The 22,073-nt window shown below is 40.4% G+C and overlaps 2 protein-coding genes across 2 annotated transcripts; both read right to left on the bottom strand.

The window, feature by feature from the left end:
* Positions 1 to 6,482: 6,482 nt before the first annotated feature.
* kifbp (kinesin family binding protein) lies at positions 6,483 to 13,759 on the bottom strand. Its single transcript, XM_079216476.1, has 13 exons — positions 13,304 to 13,759; positions 12,843 to 12,941; positions 12,581 to 12,660; positions 12,308 to 12,366; positions 11,864 to 11,988; positions 11,542 to 11,635; positions 11,150 to 11,262; positions 10,775 to 10,924; positions 9,981 to 10,055; positions 9,576 to 9,738; positions 9,226 to 9,400; positions 8,928 to 9,113; positions 6,483 to 7,941 (listed from the first exon to the last, which is right to left on the bottom strand). Exons 1-13 carry the CDS (start codon positions 13,751 to 13,753, stop codon positions 7,803 to 7,805), a joined length of 1,908 nt encoding a protein of 635 aa, XP_079072602.1. The 5' UTR covers positions 13,754 to 13,759; the 3' UTR covers positions 6,483 to 7,802.
* A 3,073-nt stretch (positions 13,760 to 16,832) lies between these two features.
* On the bottom strand, positions 16,833 to 20,590 carry mpc1 (mitochondrial pyruvate carrier 1). Its single transcript, XM_079216746.1, has 4 exons — positions 20,467 to 20,590; positions 18,612 to 18,708; positions 18,178 to 18,310; positions 16,833 to 17,638 (listed from the first exon to the last, which is right to left on the bottom strand). The coding sequence occupies exons 1-4, from the start codon at positions 20,539 to 20,541 to the stop codon at positions 17,611 to 17,613; spliced, it is 333 nt and encodes a 110-aa protein (XP_079072872.1). The 5' UTR covers positions 20,542 to 20,590; the 3' UTR covers positions 16,833 to 17,610.
* Positions 20,591 to 22,073: the final 1,483 nt, after the last annotated feature.

Below are 22,073 nucleotides of genomic sequence, written 5' to 3'. Positions count from 1 at the left end.
TGCTCCACCTCCAGACCTGCATGGCGACGTCAGAGGAGAGAACCAGTCCAAGAGTAACATGCCGAAAAAAGATGGAGATGGAGAGAGAGAGATGGAGAGGGAGATGGAGAGAGAAATGGAGAAAGAGGAAGAGATGGAGAGGGAGAGAGAGATGGAGAGAGAGAGAGAGAGGGAGAGAGGGAGAGAGAGAGAGAGAGAGAGAGAGAGAGAGAGGGAGAGGGGGGGTCTATTTTACTTGCAGTTTTAACCAGCTTAAATGTGATTTCTTCTGGTTTCACAAGTCGAAAGAGAAAACAATGAGGGAAATACAATAATGCAGCAGCAATAAACAACCGCATCAACACACAAGGAAAATAAATTATTATGTGGGAATGTACTCAAATCTGGAGTCACTGCAGGCTTTAACCATAGCTCTTTTTTCCTGTCTCCTGAAAATGAGTTGTTTAAAAAAAACTAAAACTGTGCTATCTCCTCATCCACAGTTCCGATTTAATTCATTTAAATTGCCAAAGTACCGTAACCGCTGTGAGACGTGTGGATTTATATAATAATAAAAAAAGATTGTTAAGTTTGAATAATTAAAAAAAAAATTGTGCTTTTTTTGGACATTCCGAGATCCTGCAATCTCATTGGTCCTCAGACTCTTCTGAAAGCGTGTCAGACAGCACATGCAAAACTAGAAGGTAATTTACATATGTTGTTTGTCATGGTGGGACCAAGGAAAAGCTTAAGTAGGTCATGTTTCAATTTCTGAACCATAAGACAAGTTTTTGGACTGAATATGCTTCCTAACATATCATTGCTTGTGTTTATTGTGATTATTATTGCCTTATTTAGATGCTTTAGGTCGTAATCTTTCTAAAGATGTGCAGTATTACTCTGTGGGATCTTAGGGTCCTCTAATAAGGGGAGCCTAGAGTGAAACTTAAACCGCTGTGATTAAAACAAACAAAGCCCAAACTCCACAGCAACGGACCAATCTCCTGTGCAACCTGTAGCACGCTACCACTGCAGTGTCCTCTCTGTACTTGTTTGGCTGGTGTCTACAGGGCTCTCAAGTGTCACGCATTGAGCGTGACTGTCACGCATTTCGGTCTTAAGTCACGCCCTCCCGCCACACATCGTATTTCTCACGCTGAAAAAAACCTCTAGGCTATTTAATGTGCCGCAGCGCGCAAACATGACCTGGTCGCGCTGCCCTCACCATGGAGGAATCAAGCGCGTCTCCCCCGAATCCCCTGGACTCATCAGCCAATCAAAAAAAAGAAATGGGCTACACGAATAGCCAATCAGAAAAACGGATCTGTTATATCTGGGTGAAATGTAATCCAGCAACCAGCAACCAATGAAAATTAAGCTAATAATAATAATATGGGGGGGAGAGAGGCTGGTCTGTGGGCATACGGAGGCGCGGCCGGGGTGGGGGGGTGGGCCTTGTGTCTATCAGTGTTGGGTGTAATATATTTTACTTTAGTGCATGCTTTCATGTGTCTGCTCCTGATTTTCCATTGTGTATTTTTTATGTCTCAACATGTCTTACACATTTATGCCTGCATGCTAGTGTTTGTTAGTAGTTGATTGAATCAAGTGTATTTATGCAGTTCTGGACTTCATTACAGTTTGGAGGTACCTTAGTATTTGCATTTTCTACTACCTAGAAATGTACTTTTTACTCTACCACTATGCATTTATCTGCCAGCTAGAGATAATAGTTTCTTTGCAATTTCTTTTTTAGAAAATATGAGGTATTTTTTTGATTAAACTGCCTAAGCAGTGTGTAAGTCAGTTAAATTAGCTCCTCCCGACCACATTACAATGTTGTTTACTCTTGAAATGCTATGTATTCCAATAATATACAGATGATGACGTTAGACTGTGCTGGTAAACACAAGTTGAAACATTTCAAGTTTTGAACACCTGGTATGTCCCGGTGCTTTAGGCAGATGAACGTATTCTTCAGATCAACTCAATGATGATTCAGAAGTTATACTCAGCTGGAAGTTTGAACTCATGTTCATATGTGATGTAATGGGATTTTAAGGGCGTGTCAATGATGGTTAGTTTATAGGATAAAAATAATTTAGTGTGTCAGGGTTTCACAGATGACACCATGAAACCGTGGGTCAGGAGACTCAGAAATCCACTTTTGGGACTATGAGCAGCTATTTCTCTACTGTCGAATTATATCAGAATAAGAAAATAAATGTCCAATATTTCTAATGCAGGTGATTTTGGAAATATATCAATATTTTAAAACACAGACTTTGATTAGGATTAGGATTTTATTATCTTTAAGAAAAAGAGTAAAATACATCAAAGGGCACAAGAAAAGCTCTGCAGGGCTGGACTTTCTTTTAGTTGATCAAATAAAGCCAAGGTATTTGAAAAAGTAAACCATATTCTCAATTAGCTTGTGACCTGTTCAGTATGTTGCATAAACCATGGTTTGTGGTGTGTAGTTGGCATATCATGAAGAGAGTTATGTGATCAGAATGAAAATGGATAGACAGCAAAACAAAAACGGGATGTTATTTTATTACTTCAAAGTGGTATAGAAAACAAATCCCTGTTGTATACATAGGCTACATATATTGTGTATTATGTCATTTCTGTATCTGCTTCTTCATACCCTTCATTGAAAATTTCACTTTTATATTGAATGAAATATTAATTTTCTTTTTAGAAAAGCTGGACCATAACATTACATTGAAATGTACAATTAATACAACCTACTGTCACACTCATCTTTCTGTTGCATGACATGTTGAGACATTTAGTCTAAACTACATTTAAATGTAAAACAAAGTTCAAGGTTTTAGCAGAAGTTTGGCTGCATCACATGCATTTATTTTGATGCACCTGCTGAAGGCTTCTCAGGATTACGTCCATGAACACTTGATATGGAGTAACTGTTGATGACTGTTGTTTCATCAGTTATTTGATGAACGATGGGAGGAACTGAGCTAATAACTTCTGTGGTTATGTGGTAAATGTCACATTTGTAGTTTAATATCACATGACGCCATCTCACTGATCTTCACAGTCATGATCATCACATGTTGTAGTGATGCTACACAACCCAATGTTTCTTCCGCTACACAAGCAGAACAAACACTCAGTTAGCACTACTTTTAAGAGAGAAGCATAGAAGAAAACCAGTCAAAACCGGATTCTTTGGGTAATTCTCCATCGTCTCGTTTAAAAGAAATCCCCTCTTAATACTCTTTTACAATTTATTTCCTTCCTTGTGCTGGTTGTGTGGAACTTGAAGGAGCTGTTCACCCTGCACACACACATACATGCACACACACACACACACACACACACACACACACACACACACACACACACACACACACACACACACACACACACACACACACAGAGATCAAGAGGTCAGACTGAAGCAAAAGAAGGCCATCCAAACATCATAAACCACAGTTTATTGTACAAACTAATGTATCGTGTGTGTGTGTGTGTGTGTGTGTGTGTGTGTGTGTGTGTGTGTGTGTGCGTGCATGTATGTTAATCTAAAAAGCAATGTTATGGACTTGTCTCGTGCGTGTGTGTGTGTGTGTGTGTGTGTGTGTGTGTGTGCGTGTGCGTGTGCATGCATGCGTGTCGTGCGTGTGTAGAGGCGTGGCTGGTCAGGCCATAGTGTCATTTCCTGAAGGAAAATAACAGCGACTGATGTTACCACTTCCGGCATCGTCGTACCAATGTGTCAGCTGAAACAAACAGTTCTCTTTCTCCCTATGGGTATTATTTCCTTCATATCTGACACAGACAATACAAAGACATGAGGAGGGAAAATGAGGAGGAGGAAGAAGATGGGTAAGAAGACCACAACAAGTCAATGAGAGGAAAGCAGTATTCAGCCCACAGAATCATCTGTGGTGTACAAGAACTCAACTAATATTTGACAGAATACTGAAAGTAGCATACACGCACGCGCGCGCGTACGTATAATATGACATATTTATGAGCACATGTACTGTACGTACACAAGCTTCTCTTCTTGTCTCTCCTCTACAACTTCCAAGCATACGGAAGCACTAGCCTAGACAATCACTTATATCTGAACTATCATGTTTGATACATGTTTGTGTTTCCATGCAGCAGCCAGTAAGTCACTGCATCAATCAGGAGTCAGCTTTCATAGATAGCTTGGTTTCCATTCTGACCCGTGTCACATTATGTTGTCTGAGATAGAGCACTTTTTTCCCCACATATACGCAAAAAAGCTCTACAAATGGTAGCAAGCCAACCGCTTTGCAACTTTTATTTTTTGTGGGAACTGTGAAGGGAATATATTCCTTTTACTGCATGATTATTTTCAATATATCCTGATTGAACTATTTAACAAGGTAACCTCACAGAGATCAAGATCTACTCTGAGAGAGAAGCGTGAGTAGTACAGAAAAAACAATCACATTTCTCTAAAAAAGACCAACATTTAACATTTAAATTCACCCAATGGGATCAGACATTCACGTATTTAAAATGATTTATATTTATGAATTAATCAACCAGAGCCAAAGCATAACCACACAAAATGCAAGTAGTTTTATTATTCTGCACATCTGCAGTTATTCTTGGCTCTTGATCAAAATGAATCCGACAAAAAACTTTTTGTATCAGTTTACATAGTCAGACTATTATGCCAATATGAATGTACCGTGAATCTGTGTATGTGTTCTGCGTAAGGGTGGTTCTTCCAGTAAGCTCTCTTTCTTTGCCAAGACAACTTAGACTACTGGAAAATAATTCACAGCCCATTTGTTTCAAGTGTCTTGTGCTGAGCAGGTATGCCAATACACGTTTTGACAAGCATCAGAAAGGTTATTGGGATCATGAATGAAAGCAGGAATTGCAGGTTCTGATGCGTTGGCATGGGTTCTTTTGTTGCCACAATGTTTTATAACCAACATAAATAAATAACAATTTTAGTTACAATAAATATTTTGACTTGCTTTCCGTGTTTGTGTGTATATGTAGGCGGGGTCTGTTCGTATAAATGATTTTATGAAATTGAGAATGTATTCTTTAAATCCCGGGTGATCATGGGAAGTAATAGTCCAGAATTCGATGAGGTATAATTAAAAAGTATTTAATAAAAGGTTCATCACAAAAACAGCGTATGTATTCTCGCTTGAGGCCCTCTCTTGCTCACAGATTCACAGTCTGTCCCTCAGTTAGCTGCCGCCTTCGTGGTTCAAGATCCAGTCTCGTGTGTTAGTTTATCTCACTCACAGAGCTTAAGGCCACTCATTGGTTAGTTCTACGGCATGCGATTGGCTTAAAGTCCCACAGGGGCGGAGTCTCTCTTCGTGTTCATGTTCATGTTTTCCGGTACCTGAAGTCCTCACTCCGCCCTCCTGTGTTTGCTAACGCAATATTTGACCTAGAAGGAATTGTTATTCAGTTCTATACGTTACAACTTATGAGAATCTTACTTCAGCCTACAGTCATCCTTCCCCAGAAACCTTTCATCTCGGCTGGCTCGAATCCCCCTCCAGTTCCTTATCGCGTGTCATAAACCACAGGACGAACCACAGGTGGTCCATTCTCTTTGTTCCTTAAGACCAAATGCTCCTTTGTAAAACCCTCAACCACTGTCTGTGTGTAAATGACCTCTGCACTCTGCAGCACAGAGTTCATGTGACCTCAGTAAACTAGTGACTCTGTGACCTGATGAACAATAATCTATCTTAAGCATTGCAATGTACACATGGACATCATTACACAGTAATAAAGTGACCTTCATATGCATACAATTACAAATCCCTCATAATAATATCCCTTATTAATTATCATATTTTATGCATTGTAATTTACACATAAACAATTCACCTTACATAGATGTGCGAGTCTAAATGTGACAAACCAAGCTTAAAAAACACTACAAAATGAATTAAAAACTGATGTCAGTTCTCTTGAACTTTGGTCAAACGTTTCTGTTTCGATGGAGAAACCACTGTAAGGCTGAAAGTGAGCATGGGTGTCATGTTTGGGAGCATCTGCTTCTTGTTTCCCCATCACATGTGACTTTCTCTCACTTTTTTTATGCATTGGCCCACAGATCTGAGCATTGTTGTACTTCCCCTTTCAAAAACATAGAACTCAATATTAAAAGTTGCAGACACTCAATAATATAAATTCTGATAAATCAGGGGCATCCCATGGAACGCAATTGAGTTTCTTTTCTTAGGACTTTTTACTATGATTATGAAATGTAATTTTATCTCTGCCAGTTACATGTGTATGTCGTTTACTCAACCTAGATAAATGCACAAAACACTATCAATATGGGAAACATCCAGGACACGACTGTAGGAGACAAACAAAATAAAAACATAATGGACAAAAAGGTGCAAGCTGTAATATACTGTAACTTTTACAGAAAATCATCACAATGTCTCAGTCAGTTTAATTTGATGTTAATAGACACCCTTTTAGACATTTCTCTTGATAAGTAATTTGTGGAAAAGGGTTCTTGAGCTCATTTGAGCCCCAAACAGATAATTTCAGCCTTTGACTTCGGATCCCAGTCATTAAATAAACGTGTTACTTCCGTGATATGGAGATATCCCAGAAAAAAGGCTGAGGACCCATTTTACACTCAGCTTCTCTTTTCAAGTAAAAAAAAAAGCAAATGTTGTTATTTATCGTGACATAAGTGTCTATTAGGTCATTGGTTTATTTCTGTTACATACAGTATCTGCTGTACATAAATCAGGATGACATTGTGATCCCTAAGAGACAGCAAGACAATACAGAGGTTCAACTGGACGAGGCTGGCATCATGCAGATTATTCATAAACCAACATTGTTAAATCCACTTGATGTCTGTCACTGGGACGTTTTTTTCTGAAGATTTTCAGAACACACATCTCAGTTTTAAGGTGCAACAACAAATTTCAATTAAAATGTATTTTGTAACACCCAAAATCACAAATTAGCCTCAGAGGGCGTTACAATCTGTACACATAGAACATCCTCTGTTCCGCGACCTCACAACCTGTCTGTAGTACAAACCGAGTCAACTCAACTATCTGTACTTTTGGCTACCTATTGTTATCACTATGGTTAGAATAACCATGGGTGCACCATCGGTCATACCATTTGTTTTACCATCAGAGACATAAAGTAGCTGAATAAACTGAATTTTAATGTGCTGAAGTGCTTGACACAAAATAAAGCCACAGTAAATGAAAACCAATATGATTAACAATAGAAAACAAGTATGAATGAGACTAGGGTCACTGAAGATAGTGACAGAAAATAAAATGTAATAAAATTAAATACAAATCTGTTATGCACGTATATGTTGAGGTGACTGTCTCATTCCAAGCAGCTACTTCTTTCTTGCAAAGGGAGCATCTGACATTTTAGTGATAGACCTAGATTTCTTCACACCATTCTGGTTGAGAAGAAAACAGGTATATGTCAATTCACAATCAATTCAAAGTGTTGAACCATTTTCAATTATTTCTTAGTACTATGAGAAATATATTTTCATATACATTTTGAAGAGAGTATATTTACTGTGCTATTTGAATGAAAATTAATTGACCACACATTTTACTTCACAGAGGAAAGCACACATGTACAGCATGTAATGGGTTCAACGGTCTTGTGTAAGCAACATACCCACTGCACAAAAAAAGACATAAGTTTGCCATCCAGTTTCTCCAATTGTGAGTGTCCACGGATTATAAAAGGTGGTAAATTTAGATTGACTGGTTCATTTGGATGGATTCAACATAAGAGAGCCGTCATTCAGAAAACAGTGACGTCCTTCAACTGTTTACAACCATCTTTGCTTTGAGGCGGTTGATTTGGAGAGGGAGCAGGCCGACCATCTCCGTACTCAGCTCCAGCTCTGTCTCCACAGCGGCTGCTGCCTCAGGGTGGGCCTCACAGTACTGCACCACGTATCTAGACAAGTGATGGTCAATACATTATACAGATGAACAACATTGCAACTAGGAGCATGTAAACTGTAAAGCACACCTCCAGGTTCACTAATTTCAATGTCTTTCAATACAATCCTTACATCTTATACATTCCTTATGCACTTTGCTGCTGTAAACCTGGACGTTTCCCCACTGCAGGACTAATAAAAGATTATCTTATCAACCTTATACATCTGTCTTTAATTTGTCCCTGTGCTACTACATTAAAGCTGGAGTGCAGGACTTTTACATATAAATGGGTGGCTTTTACAATCAAGCCTTTCCCAAACCAGTTCGCAGAATGCGGATTACTCCTATTGCTACCAGGGAACCCTCTCTGTAGTTCTCACAGTATGTTGGAGTTGAGGTGTCTGGAGTCTGTGGCAACTTTCCCGCGCTGGTGAATGTCTCATGTCGTCATGGATCATGGCTATCTGGATCATGGCCCATGCCTACTCATAAAATGCATAATTTCGTCGTATTCATTGAATGTGCTGTAACTCCGTTACATTATTCATTCTGGCCACATGACATCTATTGCTTCTGTCCATCCGGGGAGAAGGATCCTCCTCTGTTGCTCTCCCTCAGGTTTCTTCCCATTTTTTTTCCCCCTGTGAAAGGGTTTTTACTACTTTTATTGGGGGAGTTTTTCCTGATCCGATGTGAGGTCATAGGAAAGGGATGTTATGTGTACAGATTGTAAAGCCCTCCGAGGCAAACTTGTATGAAACTGAATTGAATGTCTGCCTGTAGGTGAGTTCACCACATCTCCCCACTCCCAGGAGCAGCCTCTTCAAGTCATCCTGTGCTAATTGATTTACTTTAAATGGCAAACGTTCCACCCTCCAACTTTAACGCCAACGTATTACTTACCTAGTCATTGCATAGACTACTCCTGTTAAGAGCACATTTCTTAATATGCAAAGTGTTTGGATATATCACCATAAGGTAACAGATATCTATTCTTACTTGTAGTGTTCCAGAGATTTGCCAAGGTTTTCCAGCTGAGCAGAGGGTGAAGAGCTGATCAGGCGGCTGTGGAGTCGGGCCACTCTGAAGCGGGCCACCAGAGCCGGTCTGAGCACCTCCTCCTCCAGGTGCTCTGGAATCTTCCCCTCTGGAGAACGCAGAGAGTCGATGAACATCTGGAAGTATCTGGAGAGGAGAACAGAAGACTTCAAATAGTGATTGAATAAATGTAGATGCACAGAAACATATGGGTTGTCCCCACACACACACACACACACACACACACACACACACTCACTTGGCAGAGGCAGAGCAGAGATGGTTGAATTTCTTAATGGTGTGGCTATCTAGAGACTCGGTATCAGCTTGTCTATTGGCCAGTGACAGTTTCAAGTCCATCATTTCATTGTAGATCTCAGCCAACTCAAACATCATCTGTCTCCGGATCATTAGGTAGTACTGGGCATTCAAGTCTGTCGGGAGAAACGGAGAAAGTCTGATTTAATTATGTCACCTTGCATGGACATTCAGGTTGAACAAGTTGACAGCTGTTTTCTTTGATCTTTTCATACTGTAATATATTTATATATTTTTAAATATTCAAATAGACAAAAAAAGAGAAACTTAAGAACAAAGTTAGTGCAGTACCACTGCAGATTGGCTCGAGCATGTCAACTCTGCGTTTGTGCATTTTGCAGCGTCGCTCCAGATCCTCTTCAAAGAAAGCCAGGGCCCGGAACAGAGCACTATGATCCTGCAAGATCTCTATGTGGTCCGTCACATAGCCATCCATCTGAAAATAGTCCTTGGCCTGCAAGAGTGAGTGAAAGGATGGAAACAGTTTACCATGTTTAGCAGTTTAAGAACTAAACAGTGTGGGTTCAGCCCTAAGGGTATTTGTTTTCGATGGAAGCCTGTCTGGATGAAGAAAAAATAGGAAGGATGTGTGGGCGTGTGCGTGTGTGAGAGCGTGTGTGTGTGAGCATGTGTGTGTGAGCATGTGTGTGAGCGTGTGTGTGAGCGTGTGTGTGAGCGTGTGTGTGTTGTGCATACCTGTGTGACATAATTCTGTCCCACCAGAAAAACAGCTCTGGCCTCAGTGAAGTCCAGTGGTAGCAAACAGCGCACCTGGAAAATAAAAAGCAGAGAGTTTAATCTCATCTGATACAATAGGTTGAGTATTTATGGCGCCCTCTGAAGATTAGGGTTGGGTACCGAGAACACGTCCGGTACCTACCGGACCGAAAAGCAACGCAGATTTCGGTGCTTCCTTCCGGTGCCTGAGCCGATTTAAATACTTTTTTACACTACTCTGTAAAGTTGAACGGTATATAGATACTAAAAAGGTAGCACGGTGCCTGCACGCTAAAAACGATTATTAAAATAGCGCGGATCAGAGCACACTCGCAGTATCGGTTCAGGCACCGGTATCGGAAAAAACCCAAACGATACCCATCCCTACTGAAGATACAACAATCTTGAATCTAGATTTGTAGTCTGAATTTTAGATGATGTGATACAATCACATAAAATCTTCAATTGCTAATACATGAGATTAAATAAATAGCTAGTAGCAACATTAATAAATGGAAGCATTAATGCTGTTTTTGACAGAGAGATAATGGTAATTTATGATAACGCTTAACAGTATAACATTATAACAAAGGGGTGTCGGAGTGATTGTATTTTTATTTTATTTTAGTTATGTTTGTTTGTCTGCTGTGTTGTTTTCTTCTTTTCTGTACTTTATTATTGTCTGACAAACCTAATTTTTGTATTTATGTTTAATGTTAATATATTGAAATGATTAAAAAATGTAAGAGACAAAAAAATTAAAGTTTATAGACCTTCTCTTCCAGACTGGCAATGGAGTCGAAGGTGTCCTCAGAGCCAAACAGCAGAGCGCTCTTCCTGCCCTTCTCTTCCTCTTCTTCCTCACGTCTCCTCGTCATCTTCAACTCTTCTTGACGATCAGTGTCGAGCTCCCCAATGCTGTCCTGGTCACAAACACGTGGACGCAGATTTTAAGACACTCTCAATACAATTGGGTGGATCTAAACTAAGAGAAAAAAGTTTAAGTGCTAATCCTTAAAATTATTTCGTCTCTGGTGCTATATTTTTGGTGCAAACTTGGCTGTTACTGTTCATATGAGATGTGTGGACTTGAGTTCAAATATGTTATGCCACATAAGAGTAACTACACACATACAATCATGCTGTACCTCTAGCAGCTTCTTAGAGTCCTGCAGGACGTTGAGACAATATTTGATCCAACATCTTGCAATTTCTGCTCTCTTCTGTCTGAGCTGCTCCCTACGTTCACTCTCCGTCTCACCTGAGTCCCACAAAGGGAGAAAAAGATGTTAGGATATGCTGGAGGGGAGGGAAGGAATGGTTTATACATATGGATGAAGTGAGAGGGAGTGAAGGAGTCAGAGAGAGGAAGGAAGGTAATGACTGAGGAAGGTAGTTACGATTGGTTTTGCTCGACAGTTTTGTTCACTCCCGCCTGACTCATTATAGTTAATTCAAACTATATGAAAGGAGTTACGATAAGTAGCTAATGTGCTTATTTTTATATGTGTATTAATGAAAGATTCAGATGTACACTCACTCTCTTGTGCTGCGGCCTCAGAAGGAACCTCTCCTGCCAAATCTGATATGACAGTAGCTGCTGAGAGGCAATGTCTGCCTTCCATGTATCGGCCCTAGAAATAACAAGCCAACACTTACACAACAGATCTTACAAAAAATAAATAATCAAACTCAGATGACTCCATGTCAAGTCTAAAAAAATGATAACAAATCTGTAAAAGTAAGGCAAAATATATGTATTTCTTTAGATAGATTACAACATTTTGGATGATAACATACAAAATCCTTTAAGATGTCAGATTTTAAATAAATTGTTTTTTATAAATGTATATGTGCCCTACCTTAGTGATGTAATACTGTGATAGTGTGGCAGCATTCAGAGCCCACTCCATTGGACTGAACTGATTTAACTTTAACTGTCTCTGCAGGGTGCTGTGGCAGTAGGTGGCAGCACGCTCAGTTTCACCTGGAAGACAAAACACCAATTATTATTATTATCAAGAAAAGCAAAACATTAATATAACAAGAATCAGCTTAGTTATACTCACATAAATTATTATGAATCAATTTCGGAGGCACACTTCAGAAATGCCTAAAACGTTAATCGATATGATGCAACTTCTAAATCTACTCATTAGATCAAATGAATGTCAATGGATTATAAATATATTTGAAGTTCCCCGTCTATAAAGATTATGGAGTACATTTGCTTTTAAACATTTCATTTACACAAGCCAATACATACGTACTGTTGTGCTATTTGATTGAAACCAGGTCAGACTCACCAAGGTTTTTATAGACTTGAGCAAGGTAATACATGGTGTGAGTGTAGGCCAACTCAAACCTGAGCAAGGAAAGTTTGAAAGAAAGAGTGAAAGGGAGAAATGATACATGGAACAGAGCATAACGAACAAAGATAACAATCCAACCCAGGGTTTGCTGAATGAAAGATCACAATCATGCAAACTTTGGGACAATAGTATTAATATAAACAGGTGGGAAGTCTGTAAATGTATATGTGGGCCTTCTTTATGGGGATGGTGGAGTTTACAAGTTACCTCTTGGTCCTTTCCTGATGTGTCAGCAGGTTCTCCTCAGTAGTGAAGTAATCTGTCATATCAGTAGGTGGACTCCCGTCCTGAAAAAACACAACAACCATGGCTCCATAATCTTGTCCTCTAACTATTGCAAGAAACTACAACTTGTCAGAGGTAAACAGTTGCGTAGCAGTGATGGGCTTCTTTTAGTAGTCTCTCCCGCCCTGTCATAAATCAGTCGATGTAATAGCAGCTTCAAGTCAACAGTGGAAACCGACCTTACCTCCTTCATATAACGTTGGTAGATGGATTCTGCTGTTTCAAGGAAACCCTGTGCCGTCTCAGTCTCATCCCGCCCTGCCCACAGGATACCCAACTGGTTCTGATAACACAACCAGCCAAAAATATTTGCAAGTGGTCAGCATCATTTGAGCATCTACTGCAGTATATTGAATATAACAGTATTATAGTATAATTATTAATCTGATGGGCTGTGATTCTGTTAATAATTCTGATGGGGGAGGGGGGGTTATCAATACTAGGATAATACAACGGTAATGTATCTAAAAGGGGAAAGGATGTAAACAGAATTTCCACAGGCCTACAACGCTCTTTAAATTGTGTTATGAATCATGACATGTATTGTGGTTTATTATGGTTCATCTCTAGCAACTCGTTCAGAGTCCATTGTATTTTTCCCACATTATTGCTATTAAGAAGTGTCGTTTGACACGTGAACGTTACCCTGACATGGATGAACAGCGACACATTCTCCGACGACACACTGCACCTCTCAAGCAGCTTCATGCAGGTCATCAGATGTTCCTGCCCGGCGGACAGCTCCTCTGTGTCAACATGGTTGACGCCCAGATAGTACTCAACCGCCCCGAGTTTAGCGGCCCGCAGCCCGGCCGGCGAGTCCCCGCTGAAGCCATGGCCGTACCCGTCATCCCTCTGCCCGTCCACCGTAGGCTCCGTCGGCCGCTGTTCGCCGCTCTCTGCGCCGCTCTCCTCTTCGCCGGCTTCGAAGCTCTTGAGCGTGCAGTAGATCTCCCGGAGGAGCTCCCTGGCCTTGTATTTGGAGCGGAACGGGTCGTTTTCAGGGTCATTTCGTGATTCTACAACAGTGAGATTCTGGGCGTTGGTGAATTTGTCGCAAACAGCTCTCCACTCATCGCTGCTCACAGACGCCATGTTGGTCTTCTTCTTTGTCGTTTAACCCCAACTCTCACAGCCGGGTTCTTTTTGTTGCATTACCGCCATCTACCGGAAGTACTTAGGTTGTCTAAAATGTATTTTCAATTAAATTGACTTCATTATTTGTGCGTCTTTATGGTATCCGTTATGACCATGGTATAATGTAATAGTAATTGTCTACTTAATAATATTATATATATTGAAGTACAATTGTGGGGTACTTGCTACATTTCAGAGAAAAAATAGGTGCATTACATTACATTACATTTCATTTAGCTGACACTTTGATCCAAAGCGACTTACAATAAGTGCAATTCAACCCTGAGTACAAACTCAGAACAACAAGAATCAAGAAAGTACAATTTCTTCAATAAAGTTAAACCACAAAGTGCTATCAATAAGTTCCATTAAAGTGCTACTAAACTGCTACTACGGCGCTACCTTCCTTATTCAAGGTGTAGTTGAAAAAGATGTGTTTTTAGTTTGCGACGAAAAATGTAGAGACTTTCTGCTGTCCTGATGTCAATGGGGAGCTCATTCCACCATTGAGGAGCCAGGACAGCAAACAGTCGTGACTTTGTTGAGTGTTTAGCTCGCAGTGATGGCGCTACAAGCCGATTGGCAGAAGCCGAGCGGAGCGAACGAGCTGGGGTGTACGGTTTTACCATGTTCTGGAGTTACAGTAGTCAAGGCTCGAGATGATCAGAGCCTGTACGAGAACCTGTGCCGCCTTCTGGGTGAGAGGGGACGTATTCTCCTGATGTTGTACAGCATGAACCTACAGGAACGTGTTGTTGAGGTAATGTTGGCAGTCAGGGAGAGTTGACTGTCGAGTGTCACACTGAGATTCCTGGCAGTCGGGGTCGGTGCCAACACTGAGTTGTTGAAGGTAAAAGTGAGGTCGTGGGTGGGAGAGCCTTTTCCTGAAAGGAAAAGAAGTTCAGTTTTGTCAGGGTTAATTTTCAGGTGGTGTGCGGACATCCACTGAGAGATGTCAGTCAGACAGGCAGAGATTCGCGCTGCTACCTGTCTTTCCGACTGGGGAAACGAGAGGATCAATTGGGTGTCATCGGCATAGCTATGGTAGAAAAAGCCATGCGAGCGGAAAACAGAGCCAAGAGAGTTGGTGTACAGAGAACAGAGGAGAGGACCCAGGACGGAGCCCTGAGGGACCCCAGTAGTGAGAGGACAAGGTTCAGACACAGATCCTCTCCAAGTTACCCGGTAGGTGCGGTCGTTGAGGTAGGATGAGAAGAGGGAGAGCGCAGTGCCTGTGATACCAAGGTCCTGGAGGGAGGAAAGAAGGATCTGGTGATTCACTGTGGCAAAGGCAGCTGAAAGGTCTAGAAGGATAAGGACAGAAGAGAGAGAGAGGCTGCTCTAGCAGTGTGAAGCTGCTCAGAGACAGCGATGACGGCAGTCTCTGTTGAGTGGCCTGCCTTGAATCCATACTGGTGAGGGTCCAGAAGGTTGTTTTGGTGGAGAAAGGAGGAGACTTGGTTAAAGATAGCTCGCTCCAGAGTTTTGGAAAGAAAGAGAAGGAGAGAGACAGGTCTGTAGTTGTTGACTTCAGACAGGTTGAGAGTGGGTTTCTTCAGGAGAGGGTTAACTCTTGCCTCCTTCAGAGAGTTAGGGAAACAGCCAGTTGAGAGGGAGGTGTTGATAAGATGGGTGAGAAAGGGAAGAAGGTCAGGAGCAATAGACTGGAGAATGTGAGATGGGATGAGGTCAAGGGGGCAGGTGGTTGGGCGGGGAGAGGTTACCAAGGAGACAGGTGCGGGAAAGAGGAAAGCAAAGGGGATGAAGTTAATGGAGGTGTAGTTTTAGAAGATGGATTAGTAAATGAAGACCGTATGTCATCTATCTTTTTTGTAAAGTAGTCAACAAAGTGGCTTGGTAGAAGGGTGGGGTCAAGGAGGTTGGAGAAGATAGAGAAGAGTTTTTTGGGGTTAGAAAAAGGGGATTCAATTCTGGATTGGTAGAACAGGCAGTCGCAGAGAGGCAGAGAAGGAGGAGAGAAGGGAGTGATAGGCGAGCAGGTCATCGGCATGTTTGGACTTTCTCCATTTCCTTTCCGATACTCGATTCTCTCGGCACGCACCGAGTCAGACAGCCACGGAGCCGGAGAGGACTTGCGGACCTTTCGTGTCGTAAGAGGGGGGTTCTGGGAAGTTTGATAGGAGGACATCTAATTCCAGTGGGCCGAGGTGTGTGGCTAAAGGAGAAGGCAGAGGAGAGGGCAGCAGGGGTAGATGTGTTGTCTTGTGTGATCCAAGTCTTAGTGAGAGCCAGGAAGTCCAGCGATTGCTTGATAGCGAAGCCAGAGATGAAGTCTGCCTTGCGGTTAGCTGACTGGCAGTGACGAGGTTTTGGGTCTGTGTGGAGCGAGTGGGCTAAATAACAGAGGAGGGATCTTGATGTGCGAACGAGTCCGAAGCCTATAGTATCTGCGAGTAGATATGTACACAGGTATGGAAGGAAAACACATATGTACGTTTTAGTAAACTACATTTTTTCTTTTAGCTAGTGTTGTCCACTTATACTTTATACAGTATACTCCACCCTAACTTTAATTACAAAATAACAATTCTACTTATACAAGATCATTTTGCATTTGCTGATAACACCTCTGTACTTTTAGTTGAGTAAAATTGCAGGATAAGAATTTTTATTATTATCGGTACTTTTTACACTACTTTATTTAATAATCTACTGCTTCCACAATTGGTTGAGACAATGTTGATTGACATTTTTTTAAATATATTCATCCAGCTTGAAGCTACCTTTTCACATAAAAACTTAAGCTGGGGTGTACTTTCTAACTTTATTGATAAGATGTGTTTAGTATTAATTTAACAGGGCATTACGATGAAAAGCAAAGTGTTGAGTCTAAGCATGGAGCAGAGTCCTCCTTGACATGATCATAGTTTAATATCTGACATTGTAAAGGTCCCCTGATCCCGATCAATAACTATGGAACAGGACTTTAAGACAAGATTCAAATGATAACTGCAAAAGCAACACTGAACTTCATGTTAAACAATCTTTACAAATAAATCACTTCATTATGTTCAAGTTCCTAATAGCCAGTTTATTTGAACAAACCCATATAATCAAATCATTAAATCAGGGAAAAATAATATGAATTATACAATGGCAATAAATTAATGTGAACTACATATGATAACAACACACAGTACATGTTTGGTCAGCACTGACAGAAGCAGCTTGTCTTATTTATTATACTTTCATAAAACCATGCCAAATTGGGTCCTCTAGACACATCGTTTTTTATTGTGAAGTATAACATTTTGCACAACACACTAAAGCGTAGCTCTCTTTGTGTCCTCCCTGTTTAAGTAAAGGTTAATAACATTACATTAAATAACATTAATATTTAAATTACTAAGCAGGTAAGAAAGTAATACAAATAATAATGCTGATGACCTAAAATGAGATGATTGACAAATAAAGATTGCTTAGCTGAAAATGTCCAACAGCCAGTGTGCAAGGCAGTGAACTGTCAGGCTAGTTAGCCAAGTGTACATTCACCCACATCACATTTTTGTGTATCACAGTGTTGAAATTGAATGTTGCAAAAAAAACACATAGCAGTTGACCTAAATTCTTGGGAGGAAAAGCATCATCTTTTTTCGTGTAGGAAAAGTGACTGAAAAATTCATGAAGATGATCAATCATGGTGACAATAGGTTAAGAAATGGTGCAAGTGCCACAGTCTAAAAGATTAGATAAGATGTTTGTATGGATTAGTTTTGATGTCCAGGTTTAGGTGGCTGTTGAAGCAGCATGGTGCCACTCTGCAGTGGACGTTCTGCATCTGCTGCACTCTGCCACTAAGATTGCTGCTTCTTCTTCTCCATGCTGTAGTAACATAGAAATAGTTGTTTACAAACCTACATCGTCATCATACCAAGTGCTGACAGATTGTCACTCTGAGTTTCACTTTGATAACATTGCTCTTGATCCAAACTCTTTCATTAAGTCATTGGTAAAATAGTGATCTCGGTCAAAAGCCATGGAGGCAAAAATGAAGACCAGGTTGAAAATAGCTCGAAATAAACTACTTTTTTTGTTCCTTATGTCAAACAATAGGCAAAAAAAAATTACATCATGATCCAAACCCCCCCACACACACACAACACACAACACACACACACACACAAGCTTGAAGCTAGTAGCCAGCTAACCTACGTAACATCACTTATATATCTTAAATCTTTCACAGACGCTGAAGTGAAATTATGACCAACAGAGTGAAGTTTCTCTAGGGACAGGTTTATTGTGGACCAGGACATGAATCCAATACAGCTGAGAAGTTGTGAACACTTTGTCAAAGTATTTCATGACACCTGATTTGTTTACACTGACAACAGAAAATCACATCATAGAATATTGCTTACTTGTATTTGATGAGACGAGCTCCCTGGATTAGCTGTGCTGACTCATTGGTCAAATGGCAAGCAAACAGTAGCCAGTTGCGTGGCTGTACCTTGTAAGCGAACCTCATGAAGAGCAGTGAATAGCAGGACAGAGCTGAGAGAAAGGATAAAACACACAGTTCATAGTTTATTACAGCACTGACTTCTTATGAACCTGTTACTTATATTATATTAAGCATCTCAATGGGGGGTTAAACCATTACAGATAAATAGTTGAAACATAATAATATCAATGAATCTAAAGTGACTAACAAAAATTGCGGCTGTAGTTTACTTTACAGAAAAGTGGAAATGACAAACCTAACCCTAGAAAAGTTACCAGAAATGAATGGGGGTATTGTGTGAACCCTTCATGTGTACATCTGGGTTAATCAGCACATGTGTCCGTGTCTTACCAAAGGTCATCCTGCCACTGATAATCTCAGGGCTCTTCTTCATATCTGTGATGGCGGCTATGGGAAGCCCCCAGTTTGCTACAGGACCCCAGAAATGCTGTGCAGATACACACAAAGGGATAAAATACAATTTGAACCATAGACTATTTATGGTTTGGGCAATATCTTAAGATGGTTGAACAGTAAAACAGAACTATATAATTATAATCACATGAATACATACTTAAATGGTCAAATCTGTATTATGAATCCCCCAAAAAATATAAATTCTAAAAAGTACTGATGTCAGAAATAGAAATGAGAAAATCATGTCAGTCACTAAAGAGGTAAAAATGATACACCCATATTGGGTAACCAACAGGCAGTCATGGATGAGAAGAGACAGATAGAAACAAATATGACAAACTTACCGTGCTGTTAAACATTTTTTTTTTCCAGGGCCACATAGAAGAGAAAAGAACATACAGATTAAACATACTGATATGACCTCAAGCTGCAGCCAACTAAGAGCATGGGTCTGTTTCAGTACATTTTAAAGAGTTCAGGTCCTGCAGGAAGTAACATCACCTGCTTCATCTTGCTTTGGTTGCACATTACTAATTTAGGTCATAATGAAATAGGAAACATTTCAGTACCTAGAGTACCTACAGTTAACTGTTGCCCACAGAGCCTATGACACAAGTCAAAGGTAAACTCATTGATTACTGATTCTCTCCTTGATGACAAAAGACCACAACAAACTCCTTGTTGTGTCAGAAAGCCAACGAAACCCCAGAGCTGCTGCTAAAGGCTACACATAATTCCTCACCATATCTACAGTGCATGTTTGACTCTCTACTTGATTGACTTTCAGTATGTTACAAATGTAAACAAAGATGGCTCCTTGCGTCACTGTGTCATAATATAAACTTTACTCTACATTACAAGCATGCTGGTAATCTGTGGCAAGTGCACACACCACCCAGGCATCATGTACATATTAACCAACGTTTTGACAACATGTCAAAAAGTATAAAAGCAGCTATCTCTGCTTGCCTTTTATCTCTAAATTCAGATTTGAGCCTGGCCACAACTTCAAAGCACAACCCTGTTGAATGTATTTGTTAGAGGCAAAGTAGTTGTTGTCACACTTTCAGAGACGCTCGCAAATTGGCAATCCACTGTCAAGGTTGTCAGATTGTTTGGGGTTGTTTCAACAACTGATAGCATATGTCCCGTGTAGTTAAAACAGACATTTTCTTTAAAAGGAGTTAATCTACAGTTTTCTCTCCATTACACCGGACAATGCTGCAGAGAAATAAAAAATAAGCAATAAAACGACACACTAAACAAAGCGCCCTGGTCACTTTAAAGCCGTTGGTGCCTGTGTTTTATCTTTATATATATATATATATATATATATATATATATATATATATATATATATATATATATTGAATGTCTTATATATGTATTAAATATCTTGCTTTGAATCAGTGATGTCTTTTTACCTTGTTGCTGCTGAACTGAACTGACTGAGTCGCCAACTCAATTGTGTTGTATCTTTTCATGACAATAAACATCCTTATCAACACCCAACCTCATAAAGTGGAGACACAAGCTAACTGAGGGTTACTTTCTAACGTTATGTGACAGAAACCACAATTGTCCTTGAAATCAAGCGAAGAAATGAGAGAAACAAATAGTAACAAACACATTTCTTAAAATAGTCATTGGATTGTATTAAAACGTTGTCTGAACCAATCGGGACAGTACATTCAACCGGCTGTAACCATTAGATAGCTAAATAACGCTAACTAGCAATCGTCACTTTAGCATAAGTGCTAATGGAAAATCTAACAGTTTTCATATTTACATACCTTGTCAAATATTCCCTGAACTCTTTGCTCTTCAGATGGTCAATAGCTTTCCGTGCAATTGTCCCTGCCATGGTTTAACGGTGGGCTGGTGTCTGTTATGGCCAAGAAAAGCACTCTTTCTCCGTTGAAGGGCGACTGAAAACTCAGCTCAGAGGACGACCCCGGTTCTAATTTCCGACCATAACATTGGCGCTTTACGACACTGTCGCAATTATGGAGCGCAACCTCAGTCGGCCCAGTCTACTGCTTCTACTCTATGGCCCAATCTCAATCTCCCCCTAAACCCTCAAACTTTACTGACGATTTACTGACGTCAACTGCTAAATGGCTGCGTGTGAGAGGCTGTGAGGGCTTGAACTGGTGTGAATATGAATGGCAGCACTTTGCTGCAACATATCATGTGACGACATAAAACAATGTTGTGTACAATTGTATATTTATTTTATACTTTTTATTCACTGATTTGAAGTCATTTTAAATGATCTATTTACTCGTTTTTGTCAAAACGACATGTTTGATGAATGTAAAAAAATATTTATATATATATTTTCTGTTTGCATTCCTCTGTTTTTATGTGTTTGTATGTTCCATCTTTAATCCATAATGTAGTATAAATGTATTTTATCGGACTGAACGCTCACGTGTCTCTTTGTTTACCTTTTATTTTTGTACGTCTTCATGCTTCCATTGAGAACTGCTTGTTTAACGTCACATTGCAATGAACTGTGGGTAATTGCCTTAGGCAAAGAGTTCGAAAAGGGCTCAAAATGTCTGCCAGAGAGCCCTCAAGCACTCTACGATGTGACAATGGGACACCCCTAAACCCTCAAGGACTTCGCGGGAGCGTGCCTCAATGTCCGTGAGTCCGTAAGGGTGGAGATTGAGATTGGGCCTGTACTACTCAAGCTACTAGGCTACTGTAGGACAGTCTTCTTCTTCTTCGGTGAGCTTTAACGGCAGCTTGCATCCTTCTGTTGCACTACTGCCATCTCTCGGTTCCCAACTCCTACATCCTCCCCATCAGTCCTGTTGCTCGCAAAAAGTTTATCAAGCACCTTCTTCCCGCCTTACTTGTTCCCCACTCTATTACATTCCCCAGCTCTCTTCCTTCCATCAAGATGCTCTTCCCCTCTGCTTTGGATAGCTTACTATATACGTGTACTTGGTTTTCCTTTAATGCTTGCTTAGCTAGTTTGTCCACTTTCTCATTTCCTCTGATACCGTCATGAGCCGGTACGCATATAAATATAATTTCAGTGCCTCGTTCTACCGCTCTTGAGTGCAAAGACATTATTTTATAGATCGAATCTGGCCGAGTAATGGACCTACCCGCCTTCATACTAGCGAGTCCAGACATGGAGTCACTACAAATAAGGACTTTCCCTGGCTCGCACTGTTCAACTCTAAGGCCATTCTAAGGCCTAAACAATTGCATATAACTCAACTGTGTACACAGCCAGACAATTCAACGTGCGTTTAAATACTTTGATCCATCTGTAAAAACACGCACATGTTCTGCGTATTTTTCATATGCGTATTCATAGAACTCATTCACTAGATCAGCGTTCTTTCGTTTTACTTTAACTTGCAGCAACTCCATGTT

The sequence above is a fragment of the Taurulus bubalis genome (assembly GCF_910589615.1).
Source record: "Taurulus bubalis genome assembly, chromosome: 4".
NCBI classification, from domain to species: Eukaryota; Metazoa; Chordata; class Actinopteri; order Perciformes; family Cottidae; genus Taurulus; species Taurulus bubalis.
This window is presented reverse-complemented; position numbering and strand designations above follow the sequence as displayed.

Bases quoted from the DNA above. Each gene is read 5' to 3' on its own strand.
- mpc1 (XM_079216746.1), bottom strand. From the start codon at position 20,541: ATGGCAGGGACAATTGCACGGAAAGCTATTGACCATCTGAAGAGCAAA. The intron at 18,709-20,466 runs GTAAATATGAAA...GTATCTGCACAG, and splicing joins GGGAATATTTGACAAGGTAT to CATTTCTGGGGTCCTGTAGC. The intron at 18,311-18,611 runs GTAAGACACGGA...CCTTTCTCTCAG, and splicing joins CAGTGGCAGGATGACCTTTG to CTCTGTCCTGCTATTCACTG.
- kifbp (XM_079216476.1), bottom strand. From the start codon at position 13,753: ATGGCGTCTGTGAGCAGCGATGAGTGGAGAGCTGTTTGCGACAAATTC. The intron at 12,367-12,580 runs GTAACTTGTAAA...TTCCTTGCTCAG, and splicing joins CATCAGGAAAGGACCAAGAG to GTTTGAGTTGGCCTACACTC. The intron at 7,942-8,927 runs GTAAGAATAGAT...TCACTTGTCTAG, and splicing joins AAATCTCTGGAACACTACAA to ATACGTGGTGCAGTACTGTG.